The 17,452-nt window shown below is 35.3% G+C and overlaps 1 protein-coding gene across 5 annotated transcripts in view; it reads right to left on the bottom strand.

Annotated features, from left to right (window-relative positions):
- INO80D (INO80 complex subunit D) overlaps positions 1-17,452 on the bottom strand; it is a 70,599-nt gene that overhangs the window by 12,312 nt on the left and 40,835 nt on the right. For all 5 annotated transcript variants that reach the window (XM_027873844.1, XM_027873846.1, XM_027873842.1 and 2 more), the window contains 4 exons: positions 9,599-9,823; positions 7,042-7,151; positions 4,178-4,311; positions 969-1,186 (listed from right to left, as the gene is read on the bottom strand). In XM_027873844.1, the coding sequence (XP_027729645.1) occupies positions 969-1,186; positions 4,178-4,311; positions 7,042-7,151; positions 9,599-9,823 (687 nt within the window). The remainder of the gene's footprint in view (positions 1-968; positions 1,187-4,177; positions 4,312-7,041; positions 7,152-9,598; positions 9,824-17,452) is intronic.

The raw sequence follows: 17,452 nt of genomic DNA, 5'->3' as shown, positions 1-17,452 counted from the left end.
AGCTCATTATTTCTTATAGTACAGTGGTATTCCATCAAAATCATACACCACAACTTGTTCAGCCATTCCCCAACTGACAGGCACCCCTGCAATTTCCAGTTCTTTGCCACTACAAAGAGAGCTACTGCAAATATTTTGGAACATACAGGTTCTTTTCGTTTTTCCATAATTATCTTTGGAAACAGACCTAACAGTGGTACTGCTAGATCAAAGGGTAAAGGCAGTTTAATAACTCTTTAGGCATAATTCCAGATTGTTCTCTAAAATGGATGGGATCAATTCACAATTACACCAACAATAAATTTAGTGTCCCAATTTTTCCACATCCCCTCCAACATTTGTTGCTTTTTTAGCCAATCTGATAGGTGCGAGATATGTCAAAGGTGTTTTAATTTGTATTTCTCTAATCAATAATGATTTTGAGAATTTTTATATGACTGTAAGTAATTTTCATTTTTTATCAGAAAACTGCCTGTTTATATCCTTTGACCATTTATTAATTGGGGAATGACTCATAATCTAATAGATTTGACAGTTCTTTATATATTTAAGGTATGAGACCTTTATCTGAGAAACTGTCTATAAAATTGTTTTCCCCAATGTTTTGCATTTGGCTACATTTGTTTTATTTGTACAAAACCTTTTTAATTCAATGTAATTGAAAATGTTCTTGGAAGAACTTAAAAAGGACTTCGAAAATCAAATAAGAGAGATTGAGGAAAATTTAGGGAAAAAAAATATAAGCAATCCAAGAAAATCAAGAAAATTATGAAAAGACAGTAATTGAGATTTAAGTAGCTGCAAAAACAAAGTGATCAGCTTTTCTCTTCCAGAATGGATTGCTCCAAAGGTACAGGTATTAGAATGATATGGATACTACGTTTTAGACCTAATTCCTTCCATCTCATCTAACCACATTCTTCCTCCTGCAAAGAGAAGTAAACACTCTAATAATGTAGGTAACTGACCGCATCTGGGAGATTTCCACTGGCAGTGAGACGCTGGTGGGCATGCTGAGGTTTCCTTGGGGCACTGCAGGGGGAATGGGTTTCTGCGGCCGACGTGGTCCACGCCTTCTTTTCTTCTTATGTTTTTTGGTAAGTGCAGGTGGCTTTGTTTTTTTCCTGGGTTTCCTCTGCTGCTGGTGCTGAACTTTACGGGAGTTATCTCCTCTCAAAAAATTATCCTTTTGTAAAGAGTATGATATAGAAACAGTAAATATCATGGTTTCAGTTGGGCTGTTGACTTTTTTAAAAATGTAATTCACTGTAAAAAAAGCAAAAACCCAAAACTTAAAAATCCTCCCTAAGAAAACACCTATCTTGTTATACGTGTTAATTTTAATAATGATCTCAACAGAATTCATTATTAACAATTTGTATAAAAGACAATTATAAGAGAGGAACAAAGGAATCACTTAAAGTAAGTCCTGCAGTATCTCACCTAAATTTTCTATCTCCTGTAGCACTAAGCCTAGGGCTCTGCAACACAGAACTGAATTAGACTACAAATGGATTTCTCCAAACCAATTAAAAACCTGAGATCATCTATTCTAACCTTCATAAACACTCTGGAGCACAGAAACCAAATTAGTTGTATCTACCTAATAAATACAAGGTCAGGACAAAAAACATATTAGTGGTAGCAGTTCTACAAAATGCTTTGAGCCACATGCCTAATGCATAAAGTCAGGTTCAAGAAATATGTCACTATGGAAGATGTTTGTAGAGAGAGAAAAGAAGTTCAAGAAGTTCAAAAGTACAGTGCACATCTTGGCACTCATAATGAAATCCCATAACCAGTTCCATGGGAATACAAACCAACAGAGTTTATATTCTCATTTTAGCCTAAAAAACCAGAAATTCATGTCACTGTAGGTAGTCAGATGCATATTACAAAGAATGCATATGAGCAAAGTAACTGCAACAGATTATGGAAACTCTCAACATCTAGAAGAAATGAAGAGATGAATATAAATGGATTAACAGGCTTCTTGGAGACCAGAAAGAGTGTCTCTCATCAACAACTTGATTTCTTTTGGATGTTTTATATTAAATCCAACCATGGAGAGGTGAAGAAATATTTTTTGCAAGATGAATATAGAAGTAGCTCCGAACTGGGAGGACTTTGGAGTCCTCAGTCTCATCTCTTCAATTATTCAACTATGTAACCATGGGCATATCTCAACCTTTCTGGGCTTCTATTTGCTCATCTAGAAAAATAGCGGGAGATGATAGAACTAGATGATGCCAAGACCTCTTGTAGTTCTAAAGTGCCAACCTCCTACTCCTCTTCAATTTTATCAATAACAATCAGGGAATAGTGGCAAAATGAGCCCCCAGGGGACCTCCTCACTTTCCGTTTTGAGCATTTCTAAAATGTACTATGCCAAGCCACACTTTCTTCCCCCTTACTTCATTCCTTGCACAGGACTGATGGTGCTTAGGCTTTTCCACTTTTTCCCCATAGTGAGTATTACAATTGTAAGGAAGGAAGAAGGATTGAGAAAACAGGGGAAAGTTTATGGTGGAAGAGCTCAAACAGCACTCAAAAAACAACACATCATAAGCCTGTCAGAACATGGCCTCCTTGGTCAATTATACTTTCTTTTTTTTTCCCCCACAGAAAGATTTCATATCATGGTGGAGCTTTTCTGGTTCCTTTTTTTAAGGGTACATGAAACTTAAAGCTGATTCTCCCTACTTGGCACATGCCTGAAGGTTCAATATTCAAATAAGCTTGTCCTCTGGAGAATCCCAGAAACAGTCACCCATGTATGGGAAGGATAACCTGTATAGTTTTACTACTGAATAAAAATTAACAATAAGATAAGTTAACTTTTAAAGATTCTGTAGCTCCCTTTGGATAGAAACATAAAGGATACTGTTTAATCTACTTAAGCGAACTGCCTCTAAACCCCTTTTAGGAGCACTCATTTTCCCAGAAAATTGATGTTATTTACAAACCATCCTTATCAATACAAAGCAGGTTCTGAAATACTACACTTTTATTTGGAAACATTTAGTTAGCCTAGTTGGTGTTACTATATTCAAAAACATTTAATGGGTATGAAGTATTCACTATATGCAAGACATTGTCAGTATTATATCATAGAATGTTAGAGCTGAAAGGAATATTAAAGAACATCATCTAGCTTAAAACTCTTTAAATGACACATGATGAAAATGAAAGCTAAGAATGAGGCTGCTGGTGACACACTGGATAGAGCCCTGGTTCTGGATTCAGGAAGATCTGAATTCAAATCCAGAATCAAACACTTACTAGCTGTATGACTCTGGGCAAGTCATTTAACTTCTGTTTGCTCTGTTCCCTCAACTGTAAAATGGGGGTGATAATAATAGCACCTGCCACACAGGGTTTTTGTGAGGATTAAATGAGATAATATTTGTAAAGTACTTAGCATAGTGCCTGGCACGGAGTAGGCATTACTACATAAATGTTAGCTATCATTATTATTATGACCCTGGTCTTCTCTTAGTTGAGGGACCTCTATTACCTTTAAAATATTACAACAATATTTCTTTAAAGAATTTTTTAATTTGGATACTTCACTAAATCATATTGGCTTCCTTTCTCCTCCTCCTCCCACCCCTCAATTGCTCTGAATCAGGGCTTACTATATCAGCATGGGCCAAAGCAACAATTAAGTCCATTTTTCAGAATTATACAAAAGCAAATGCGGAAAAAAATGTGACTATAAAAACTTTGGAATATACTCAGTTTGATACTGTAATGGCTCAAGTTAAGAAAACATGTATATATGTTTTAGGGATATTAGAGGAATGGGGGAGGAGCAGGGAGCAGAGTTATTGGTAAACAGCGAAGAGAATGCTGTTTTTTCATCTGTAAAATGGAGGAGTTGGAGATGACACCCTCTAAGTTCCCTTTCAGCTATAAATTTGGTGATCTATCACCTAAAAAGGAACTTTATTTTTTCTGGGTTTGTTTTTTTATTTTTGAGGGGTCTGAACCTATGAATTCCTAAGTGTGGTGAACTCTCTTTACCAACACAGATATGCAACTTTCTGTAACGTAAAGACCTGCCTAAGATGAGAGAGTAAAGTGATTTGCCCTTGGTCACAGAGATAAAATGTGTAAGAAGCAGCCCTGGAACCCAGGCCAAACAGGATTATATAAAAATACAACCTGAACTTACCATTTTTTTGGCATGTTCTTCACACAGAGGCGTCTGGTGCGTAATGTCAAAAACCGGCACACAACACTGCTGCCCATCTGCAAACTTAGCTGTGCAACTTGAGAAGAGCTGCTGAGAGCGGTTCAAGAGGATATCTGTGTTTTTCAGTGTCAGGAACAACACACAGCAAGCCATGATGGAAAATTCCATTTAATTTTTCTAATGATTAACAATAATAATAATAATTGTGTACAATATATAAAAATATATTTTAAAATAAATATATAACCTATAAATCAAACACATTAAAATATTTAAGAAAATGCACCTCTTTTCATCAGAGAGGTGGGACTCAATTAGTCTGGAATGGTGAACGTGCTATCAGATGTGGCTAATGCATATTGTTGGTTTTTGCTACGTTTTTAAAAACCTTGTTATAAAGAGATGATGTATTGGGAAAGGAAAGGAATATATTCAGAAATGAATGTGAAATTTTAAAAGAGATCAATAAAGTTTCTTTTTAAAAGGAAACATTTTTAATGTGCCTCACAATGCTTGTGAAATATAACTTTCTGAATTTTATCATTAAGACAAAAATTAAGACAGCAGCCCAACTACTAATGTGGGGCGAAATGGTAAAGCTGAATGGCCAGTCATTTATTAGGCTATGTTTCTGGAGGCAGTCCATTTTGCTAATTGTCTTCCAACAAGAGCTTCCTTGAACAGTACACTCTTTAATCAATTTTGTCATTTTGGAAAAACATGGCCAATATGTACATTTCCTTAGAAATTCACGAGTTCATAAAAGCCTATGATGGTAAGAACCTTTCTTCCCAAAAGAAGAATATTTTCACAAGAAATCTAGCTCAAGGGTAAAATTTTATATACAAATAACAAATCCAAATCACTGAATGCCAATCAGCATAAAATTGAATTTTATATTTCACATTTCCAAACAAAAACTCAAATTTAAAGATCTAAGGTGGCATTTTTATGCCAAAATGTTGCTTTAAATTATAACTATTCAGCAATTGGTTCCCCAGAACTAAGTTAATATCCAATACTAAGACTTTAAATACTGCCCAAAGCAACATGGGCACAAAATAAGTTGAAAAAGAAAACTATCATAGTGAAATAGACAATACTAAATTTGGAAAGTCAATATTCTTCTCAGGGTGAACTTATACCCAAAGAAATATCTTTCCATTTTTCACATGTGAACTATCAATAATTTTTTTTAACTTTAGGATAAATGCCAAAGAAACTATAAAAAAAGAGAACTCAAGATTATGAGTAGGAAAAAAAAAAAACAGACAAGTATGAATTTTTTTTAAAACTTTGTTTCCACAGGGCAGCTAGGTGGCGCAGTAGATAGAGCACCACCCCTGGAGTCAGGAGGACCTGAGTTCAAATGTGACCTCAGACACATAACACTTCCTAGCTGTGTGACTCTGAGCAAGTCACTTAACCCCAATTGCTTCACTAATAAAAAAAAATTGTTTCTACCATTAAAAGAATCAAAATAGAAAGCTTGTTAATAAAGAATATAAGACTCCTCTAATAGCTAGAGGTGGAAGCATCCAATGACCTTCAGTTAGCCCCCAGTGGAAGAAATCTCATTTCCTAGACATTGCCTTTCATTCATTCCAGACTACCTCTTCAGTCACTAACTCTAACAAGTGCTTACACAAGTTTATCTCATAGCAAAAGGTACATTATTCAGTAATTCTACAGGACCTATAAGCAGTTGTTGAAATTGTTGAAATGTAATCTATAGATTTTCTTCAGTGAGTAGAATTATCATCACTTAAAAGCTACTTGTATCACTAATAATCACAGAAATGCAAATTAAAGTAACTCTGAGGTTCCATCTCATATCCATTAGATTGTCAAAAGTGAAAAAAAAAGAAAAATGACGAATGCTGGAGGTGCTGTGGGAAAACAGGTATATTAATGCACTATTAGTAGGCTGTGAATTTGTACAGCAATTCTGGAAAGCAATTTGGAACCATGGTCCAAAAGTTATTAAACTGTTTATACCCTTTTGACCCAGTGATACTGGGTCTAAACTCCAAAGAGATCAAAGAAAGAGGAATAGGGTCCATATGTACAAAAAGATTTACTAAAGCTCTATTTATACTGGCAGAGAATTGGAAACTAAGAGAGTTCTCATCAATTGGCAAATGGCTGAAACAACTATGGCATATGAACTCAATAGAATTCTATTGTGCCATAAAACATGAGGAAAAGAATGGGTTCAATGAAAACTGGAAAGACCAGCATGAACTGATGCAGAGTGGTGTGCACAGTATCAGAAGAAAAATGTATACAACAACAACATTGTAAAGACAAACAACTTTGAAATATTTAAGAACTCTAATCAATGAAATGACTAACCATGATTCCAGAGGACCAGGATGAAGTGTGTGAATCATCACTTGACAGGCAAGGTGATGGATTCAGGAAGCAGAATGAGACATTTATAGACATGGACAATATGGGAATTTTTTTTGCTTGACTATGCATAATTGCTACAGGGTTTTTATTCTTTCTTTTCAATTGGGGGGTCATAGGAAGAGAAAACAAATGCTTCTTGTGCTGCCACTATTGAATTTGTTTATTCTGAAATGACTATTTAGTACAACACTTCAGCAATTTCCTTAAAAGTAAGAAAGAGTAGTCAATTAATTCTTTTGGCTATCACAAGAAAATAAGAAGAAGAATGGGTAATATTTATGCTAAACCTATTGCAGTTTTGCAAACTATAATTTTAAACATTAAATAATCCTGATACCAAGTTCGCTTGTCACTGACTAAAGAATGAAAAACTGTAGTACAAATAGGTTACTGCTTCCAACACATGCTGAATTCTAATAAGAGGATACGTTGAAAACAATGTCTGGTGAATGGAAGGGCTTTATTAGTGCATGGTTCCCCCTTCACCATTCCACTACATGGTGCTGGTTCCACCTCCCTCAACTGAGCCCGATTTGTGCTGAGGAAAAAGAGAGAGAAAGAGATTTCATGAAAAAATACATCAAGCATCTCCCAGTAAAGCATTTTAATATAAGGTTGCTATAAAATATAAACTATATAACATAATTAATACAGATATTTCTATTACATGTAATTCACTAATGTTTGTTACATCAGGTTATCTATCAGTTACAAGCTACCACTTAGATTTTGTGCCAAAATACGTAAATGATTTCATCTGAATTATTAGCTAAATGTATTTATCAATAAATAAGAAATAGATGAAGTAAGAGTATCTTAATATCAATCAACTTATAATTACATAATTTTTTTAAATGGATTCATAAGCAGCAGTAAGACAGTGAACAGAGTGCTAGACGAAGTCAGGAAGACCTCCTTCCCCATGCTGCCTCTGACATTTACTAGCTGTGTAGCTATGAACAAACTACTTAACCTCAAGTTTTAGATAGCTCTATAAGACTAGATAGTTTCCAATATGAAATACAATGTTCTATTCTAGCTCTAATAGTCTATGATTTAAAGACAGAGCCCAATGCAAAGCAATACCTTGGTCTGCATATTTGTTTAATTATTAACTTAAGGAGGCTGGTTGCCTGGAGTCACCACTACAAGACCAAGGCAGTTTGTCACATATACAAAGTACCAGCAAAATGATGACTTTTTTTTCATCACCTACTGATAAAACAGCATTGGCAAACCATTAACTTTTCTCAAGTAAGCTGACCAAATTAAGTGAAGAACTATACTGGGATTTACTTTTTACCTGCTTATTATGAACTAAGATTCCACGAATATTAAAAACAACAACTATTACTGCAGTTAGCTTTGTATAAATTCCCATATGGAAGAAGTAGCTTCTGCCTAATATATCTCCTTCATTTAATGTTTATGGGCAAAAAGCAACTTCCCACTAATACCAAACCGTCCCTACTTCACCATATAACTACATTGGCAGGGTCCATACAAACACAATATACTAGAACCAAAGTATATAACTTGCCACAGATTCAGTTCATGCTAGAAGAATAACAAATGCAATCTTAACTTCATGGTTTTACCATGAGCAATGAGCAATTCCAAACTGAGCTGAGCTAACTATATTTTGGGGACTTGTATCAGTTCATTCACTGAATAGAGATAAGACTTTGCTTTACCTAGTTCTGGGTGCAGTATTCCCTCCACAGGCCTTGAAAGCTGTGAGAAGCAAAGAACTAGAAAATTGGAACTGCTGCCACCAGACACAGCACCAAAGGCTGTCTTAGTTCTGTCCTAGCCCATCACATTCATACAAGTACCGAACAGTGATGTATGCCAAGAATTACAGTACTCTCAGGGGATATACCATGTGAATGCACAATTAAAAATTAAGATACTTAGTTTGCATATACTGAAAAAGCTGACAAGAAAACCAAAATAGATCACTCAGTGAATGTTTATAGAGCAGGAAGCATAATCAAAAATTACATTGCTGAGATTTTATTCAAAGAATAAAAGTGTAGGACTACCTACATGTGGCCATAAACTATATTAAGGAAACAAGTGTTCTAGTTTTAGAACTCCAATTTCTGGCTCAAACGGGGGAAAATCTTGGGAATGCTAAAAAGCATTTAAATTGGTAAGTTAAAAGTACACAGTACAGGCCTACATATAAGGAAATACATGATCAAATACCTCTTTCATATGCACATATATATTTATCTATATATCTGTATATATAGATATATATATACAACAAAATTCTACAAAGCAAAACAATTTATATAAAGTGGTTTCAAAGTTTTCTGTATATGTTGTTATATCTAAATGAGCAGTTTATTTATATTCTTTAAAATAATGTACTTATAACTAGACTGCCAAAACTACTAAGTAGCACAATAATTATATGATGAGTCAAAAAAAAAAAACAAACCTTTGATGAATTTTCAAAGAATTGCTTTATATATAAAATTTTACCTTAGGAGAGTTTTGTAGAGACTGAACCAAGTTACCTAGCCATAAGACAATAAATTTGCAATAGACATTAATATATTTTCTGCATATCACAACAAAGGCTAAAAATGGTTTTTTAGTATTTTGGATTTTTTTAATTGGATAACTAATCACAAATGATCAAACTGTTAATAAGCAGGAAGTACATAGCAAAATGACTGTGAAACTTCAAATTTTATGTGAGATTCTTTATTTTGCTTATTTAATGAAAAAAACTACCTTAAAATGTATATCTGATTTAAAGTTATGCATTAATTTACTGGCATAATTTATCACATAGAAATGTGATCAGGGTTATTTTGGCTCTGCCAAGGAGATAAAGAGCTGTACACCACCTATTTTATTAGGGTGCTCAATCTTCCCCTGGGTCTTGGTCACAGTAAGAAACACACAACTAAAACAAAGCTGGAGACTACAATGCTCCTACAGAGCCAAACATGGCATCTTTGCTCTAACCTGGTTCGAGTGCATGCAGCTTTTCGGAGTTCTTGTATCAATTGCCCAGCACATTCTGGTTCTCTACTGGCCGCCTGCAGCAAGGCTTTCCGAAACGTATGCCGGCATTTCTTTTGACGAGATTCTGCCCGCTCCAGGCGGCAGAGGTGCTTATATTTCTGCTGAAAGTAAGTGCAAAGTTGGGTCACCCTGGAGCTCCTGCTATCTGTATCATCATCATCTGACCTGGAAGGATAAGGAAGAGGAAAGAAAAAAAAGTAACTTTGTTAAGCTTTCAACTCATTTTACAGAAGTAAAATTAGGGGAACAGAGAAACAAATTTCATAACTTATACAATGTGCATTAACACCCATCTATCAAAGCAAGCCTTAAGAGAAATCCACTAAATAGAAACAAACCCAGTTTTTCACAAAAGAACCAAACAGTGAAGACACTTTAATATGCCTTCTGAATTTTAAAATGCTTAACCTTCTTAGTACATCATAATTAGAGACTGAACCAATACATCATAGCGTCTTCGACATATTTAATTGTCAAGGGACTTCTGGAAAAGAAAGAAATCCATATCTTTACCTTTACTTACTGTAAATGTCTCAGTAAAAGACATGCCTTTAAATTAAGCAACAGTTATGAGGAAGCACTCAGCATAATTTCATAAAAGAAAGGTCACGATAGAAACACTGCTTTGAATTTTAGCAGTAGGATATCAAGAAGTTGACCTTTTTCAGATGTCTGACACTTTTTTTTGGTGCTGCATTCAACTCCTCCCCTCCTCAATATAAAAGGAGCAATCTTTGAGCTAGTTTTGCTGCCCTAATTCTGACAAACCCTTAGTCTTTGTGGACTATCAATTGACCTGTGATGAAAGAGAGAGCAAGACTATAGGATAGGAACAATTTCAGTTTCTAGGTCTTTTGCATTTATGGGAAGACATGATCAACAGGTTAAGAAAGCATGGGGGAGTTGTGCTCTGCCTCTTTGAAGGGGACTGCCCATATTGGTAAGATTATAGATTAGCTCCACTTTCTTCCATATTACAAAACCGTTGCTATCACTTTAGGATCATAAGATTCCAGAATCTAGCATTTGAAAGATCTTCTTTGTGACATGTGACTCTAATTACAGGTAGGATTCTGAAGACTCATATAGTCCAGTGCAATTCTAATTCAGTTTTCTCTTCCCATCTAGAACTAAAAGCACCATATTTTCTTTCTTTTGTGATACCACAGTGCCCAAAATAGTGCAACAAACAGTATACTACTAGTAATTTTTCGATTAAAGTGGGATTGCAAAGCTTTCAAATGTTTCTCTTTCATAGTCACTGAGTACAGATAAGCAAATCAAAGAATCCACTTCATTCTTTCATTCATTCAACAAATATGTAGTGAATGCCTACTTTGCTATTTGCGATAGGTGCCAATAAAGAAATATAAAACAAGGTTCCCTCCCTTAAGCAACTTACAATCCAGTTGAGGAGAAGCTGGATGTATGCATGTATGTGTATACCCATATATATTTTTAAAACTTACAGATTTGTGTATGTATGTATACACATACATACATATATGAAAACACACACCATATTGTTAAGGCGCAAGAGTAGCACATTTAACTAATAAGTGTTACAGGAAGTCAAAGACAGAGCCTATTGCTGCAGTCTGAAGTGATCTTCATAGTTTCCTGGAGAATGAGTAGTAAGAAATGAAGTGGAGGAGAAGGAAGGTACAGCACAGTATAGTGGAAGACCACAGGATGGGTCTTCTGCCACTTCTGCCACTCATTAAGCTGGTGACCTGAATAAGTCACTTACTCTTCTGGTCTTTAGCTTCTTCTCCTACAAAATGACACAACTGGACAGAGATCCCTTCTAGCTCCAGATGCTATGAGCAATATTGGTTCAAAGGACAGAGAGAAGAATAACCTGCCAGGAACAGAGTTGATGCTGAGGGATAATGGGAAATCTGCCTAAAGAAAAAAAAGGGCTAGAGGCAAACTGTGGAAGGTCTTGGATACTAGGGCTAAAAGTTGTCTGGAAGACAACGGAAAGTCAGTGAAGTTTTTTGAAAAAGAAAGCAACAAGATTAGAGTGATTTATCAGGAAAATTAGTATGACAGTACTAAAGGGGGAAGAGACTACAGGAAGAGAACAACTAGGAAGTTTTGTAGTAAATCTAAGTGTAACGTTATGAGAGCCTGGATTAGGTATTAGCAGGGAGAATGGAAAAGAAGAAATACATGTGAGAAATAGTAGGAAGGAAAAATGGTCAGAATTTAATGGTTGACTAGATATGGAAGAAGAAGAAGCAAAGAAGGTTATGACCTTGAAATAGGATAACTCAGAGAATGGTAATATGAATGATGGCTAAGTAAGTTGGAAGGAAAAGCCGACTTTCCAGGAGGGAGATGAGGATTTTGGTTTTAAGGTAATCATGGAAAAATAAGAGACTGGAATGTGGGTAAGGGGTCAGGGCCAGAATTGGTCATTTGGGCGTTATCAGCAGAGATGACAAGATACAAGAATAGATATTTTGTAAATGGCTAGATAGGAAAGTCAAATGTAGTAAAGGGATATAGTTTACTGAGCTGAGAGAGGATTATGAGCCTAGCTCTGGAGGATTTACTAAACAGGGAGTAGGTTATTTGAAAAGCAAAGGGGAAAAAAATTGGCTGGAGAAGGTGTTTACAGAGTTGGCCAAAGAACAGAGATATAGATATTACATTCACCATTCTAAAAGCAAACTGTGTAAAATACATGATAATGAAAATTATCCCTGTTATATTCCCTTTAAATGACTTAGAAATTCCAGGATAAGAAACATTATGAAAATGCAAAGCATCACTTAATATTCATAAATTAGAAAAAATAAAAGTAATTAGCACTGCAAAGTGGTGATGAACCTACCAAACCAAAATTCTTTCCTTGTTTCTGTAAGTACATAACTCACTGTTAAGTAAACCTCAGTTTACATTCGATCCCCTTGACAAATCACATCACACTCCTACAAATAAACCACAGGTATATGATCCACTAGACTCAGCCATTTAATATTTTTGGGTTGCTTTCCCTCCACATTTGCATACAAGCAGAAATCAAGTTAAAGTTAACAACAAAAGCAAAACTGATGCAGTTAGGAGGATTTCCTTGAGTTAAGTATGCTTGGAGTCTAGAAGAGGGAAGTGGCTGACCAGAAACATTTGCCTAGGGGCTGAGGAAAAGGGAAGAAATAAAGAGTTTAGGAAGGTGCTTTAGGTGATTAGCTAACTGTAACAGCGTCACGTCTTTCAAATTCTGACACAAATTTTTTTCAGTGAAGGGGTAACCAACTCAACAATAATATATAATTGTAGAGAGTTGATTGGGGCACTGAGAGATTTGTGACTGACCTTAGGTCCCTCAGATAGTGGCAGGGTCCCAAGTTGGACTCAGCTCAGATCCTTGGCACTTGGAGATCTCTTCAAAGCTCACTGGTCCAAATTCCCATTTTACAGTTCAAGAAACAGGCCAGGAAAGAGCCTGAAGGTGATTTACTCAAGGACATCAGGTAGTGAATAGCCTGTGTGTGACCCAGGTCTGCCTAGGTATAGCACAGAATAATGAAAAGTACCCAGATTTGGGGTCTGGAGGGCCAATGCCAGTTCAGATCCTAGCTGCCACTTAGTGATCTCAAGCAAGATGCTTTCCCTCTCTGGATTTCAGTGTCCTTACCTGTAAAAATGAGGGGAAGCAACTGCATTTGGGGGTGGGGTGTGTCCAGGGGAGACAAGAAGATGCTGAGGTCCCTTCCAGCTCCAGAGTTATGATCAGTATGTAAACCCTAAGTACCGTTTTCTTCACAAAAGTACTGACTCTCAAGCTTTCCAGTGGTGCTGAGCCAGCCTTGGGATCCGCAAGGCTCCGACAGTGAAACACAAGCTATGACAGGTTCTACTCAACTGGAAAAGCTTTGAGCAGGATCTGAGGCAGATCGTGTTAACTGTCCATCCTCAATAACTAAAAAGAGGTTCACTAGGAGAGCCAGGATATCTACCCTTATGGAGGATTTATAGAAACAAAGACAGAATTGGATAAGAAGAGAAGGCATGAATGGGCTGTATTTTGCATGGACTGAGGAAGTAGCCACATGGATGAGGTCAGAGATCATCAAAGTGTCAAAATAAGTATGGAGACATGTGAGACATCTTGCAATCCTACTTCTGAAGAGACTTTTTACCTTTAAATAAAGCTAATGAACTTACAGATTTCTTTTTACCTTTTCAACTACAATTCAAAATGAAATATACTATCCCTACACAGGCATACTCCCAAAATTGAGATTAAAAAAAAAGTTGATGAAATGCAGACTGCCCACTGAGTGCTTCCTCATCCAGACAAACCCTTCAAATGAATAAACAAATAAACAAAAAATCAGCTTAGGAAAAATTCCTTAGAAAGCCTGATATCTGATGAAAACTGCAAGTATAAATTTCTATAGTGGTTGAAGATCTATTGTAATGTTAATTTTCTATAGATAATACCATACAGACAAGGGTAACATTACCATACAAAACACTACAAAGGAAAAAAAAAATAAGACTGCAGCAATTAGAGATTTACCACAAGAAATCACTTAGATTTTAGAACTAGTTCATGCCTTCCTATTTTCATCAGGAGGGGTCATATTGTAGTATGTACAAGTACATTCTCCTGAGAAATCTTTTACAAACCACATTTTTTCAGTGTTAATATCCCACATATTCAGAAGGTCAAGTTTCACTTTTACATATTGACTATTAGCTAAGAAATTAACTATAAGGGAATCAGCTGTCTACATCAAGTTGAAAGCATTCTTACTAACAGAACTGGGAATACAGTACTGTTATAGAGTAGCCAGTTTTTTAGGCCACTGACCCTATTTCAATTTAACCATCTAAGGAAAACAAGATGACTTCTAAAACTAGTCTCTTATCTCAAGAAGGTTAAAAAAAAATACCTTAAAGACAGGACTTCTATTGCCTACAACACAACAAAAGATATTCAGTATACTGATCTAAGTAAAAATATCTATGAGGAGGTGGGTGTGTTCTATTAGAGCAGATGCCACTAAAATTATTACAGCTTAGTGTGTGGAAACTACAGGATCAAAAAAGAATTTTAGGAATGTACTTTTTGTACCCCTGTCCTAAAAAGTCTAGCTATCAAGAATAGCTTTGCTTTGATGTAAACATCTGTTTATATAAATTCTTTAACTAGGAATAGGGCAAAGAAAGTAGAAAGACATGGAGGAGAAAAATGGAGATATCTTTTATAGCTCTAGCTAGGAGAGTTCTTTTAAAAGGGATAAAGAAAATGCAAAAGACAAAGGACAATTTTAATTATACAAAAAAGCTTTTACATGAACATATTCAATGCAAATAGGATAATATGGGAAACTGTCAAATGGGGGGGGATTTTTTCATCAAATATTTCTACTTAACGTCTGACATATCTTAGATATCTGGGGAATTAACACAAATATATATTAGGAAGAATCAATTCCCAGAAGGGCACGGTAGTAGAATATTGGTGGGATGGAGAATTGGTCCAATCATTCTGGAAAATAATTTAGAATTATGTGAATTAAAAAAAAAAACAACTAAAATGTTCATACTCTTTGACTCAGAGATCTCATTGTTAGTCAATGTCAAAAAACAGAAAAGTTCCATACATATCTACTACTGAAGAAAGACCAGCTCACAAGAATAGCTTTTTGGTAATGTTCTAAAATATCCATCGTGGCACTTTTGGGGTCAGCCAAGGACTAGAAACAAAATAGGTGCCCATTGACTAAGAAATGGCCAAAGTGTGGTATGTGAATATAACAATAATACATTGCTGTAAGAAGTGATGAACACAATGAAATGAGAAAACTATGCAAAGATTTAAATGAACTAATAATGCAAAGTGAAGTAAAACAGAACCACAAAATAATATTATGATGATACAAGTGGAAAGAACTGGCAGTGGGAGTAGGAAGTGGGGAAGGAAACTACCACAAAATTACAAAGACTGAAGCTTGGAAGAGATATCAGATGGCATTCCTGGTAGGGTTAGGAGGCACTGATGATGTAGAAGACTGCAGAAAACATCAGATTTCATTTCCAGGCTATCTCTACACCATGATATCATCTCCACTTCCTCCACACCTGAACCTTGAAACCATAGAACCACCCTGGGCTCTGCTAAGCCATCTTTGACTCCATCCTACCAGGATCTGGGGTTCCAACACACTTTCAGGACCTCTCCATACCAACCACTGTTGCCCACACAGAACTTACCCTCTTTTAATATTGCTGTCTCCCATTAGAATATAAACTTTTTGAAGGCAACTGTCTTGGTTGCTTGCTTGCCTTTATATCCCCAGCTCATAGTATAATGACTGACATATAAGCATCTAATAAATGTTCTATCCATCTATCTATCATGTTAGTTATGCTGAAATTTTTTTACCTCTTTTTAATTCTTTGTTATTAGAGATGGTGAGGCAAGGCTATGTTGGTGATATAAAAGATATTGATAAAAAATATATTTTGAAAAAGCAACAATAAAAAAGGAAAAATTGTTTTTTGGTGTATTTTAGTAGATCTGTGATCTAATCAGTGTCATCATTTCTTTTAGCAAAGGTATAGAACAGTAGACTTGGAATCAGGATGACCAAGGTACAAATCCTGCCTCAGATATTTACTAGCTATGTGACTCCAGAGCAAGTCATTTAAGCCCTCTTAGCCTCAGTTATCTAATTTACATAACGGGAATAATAATAGCACCTATTTCACTGGGTAGTTGAGGTCGAATAAGGTGATATACATGTGTGCATACACACACACACACACATAGAATTACTTAAACAGATCACTTCATCCTTTTAAGTTGGCACCCTATGTAATTTTGTGGAAATAAGTATATAAAACTAAAAACTCCTATCCTAATGGCATGATACACTTGAGATAGTAGATGCATATTTTATATTTTTTTCTATCCCTCTAAGTTTTATATGCTCTAAGCAAGTGTGTCACTTATAGCCCATATTCAATTTTAATACTATATGTGATTTTACTGTATCTCAGTTGCCTGACCTTGTTATACTTCTGTTCTAAACCTTTTTTCCAAGGTTACACTTTATTAGTCCCAAGCCATGATGAAAACCTAGGTCATTTAACTCATATTTTTTTTTCACTACATCATGGTGATTTATGGGAAATTTGTTAGCTAGAGGTATGAAATGCAGAAGACTAGAATCAAGCAAATATGACAATTTTTCATTATAAACAAAATTAGAAAAGATGCTGAGTTGAAGAATGAGTGAGATTAATTGATTAGAGGTGCAAAGGCATGTGTCATTTAAGAATTTATCAGTTACAGGTTTGCAAAAATGGTGATTAATTGAAGTGCATAAAGTATCAAATTTACATACTGATGGCCATTTACACTTCTACTTTGGATCAACATACAAAAGGAATAAGGAGAATTAAATATAAAATGAGTTTTAAAATGTTGGCAAAGAATGCAGATTTGTAGAAATAATCAACTTAGGTCAGAGAAAAACTATAGAAGACATGATAGACAAATAACCTAATTTTAATTACTTTTAGCATCACCCACTCAGACCTATATTATTTCCAAAAGCTGATTTCTTGAGGAATTCAATTATTACAAACCTTGCCCAGTACCTACCACTACTTAATGGGTTCTTTTAATATTTAAAAAAAAAACTTCAAACTCATCATTAACAATATGCATAACATAAGTTTATCCTACCTTACCTGAAAGAAGCAAATGAAAGTTTTAGACATAAGAAAGCTATAGAAGCAGATGTTAAATTGATCTAAATAAAAGAA

This window comes from Vombatus ursinus, unplaced genomic scaffold, assembly GCF_900497805.2.
Source record: "Vombatus ursinus unplaced genomic scaffold, bare-nosed wombat genome assembly UNPS02014802.1, whole genome shotgun sequence".
NCBI classification, from domain to species: Eukaryota; Metazoa; Chordata; class Mammalia; order Diprotodontia; family Vombatidae; genus Vombatus; species Vombatus ursinus.
This window is presented reverse-complemented; position numbering and strand designations above follow the sequence as displayed.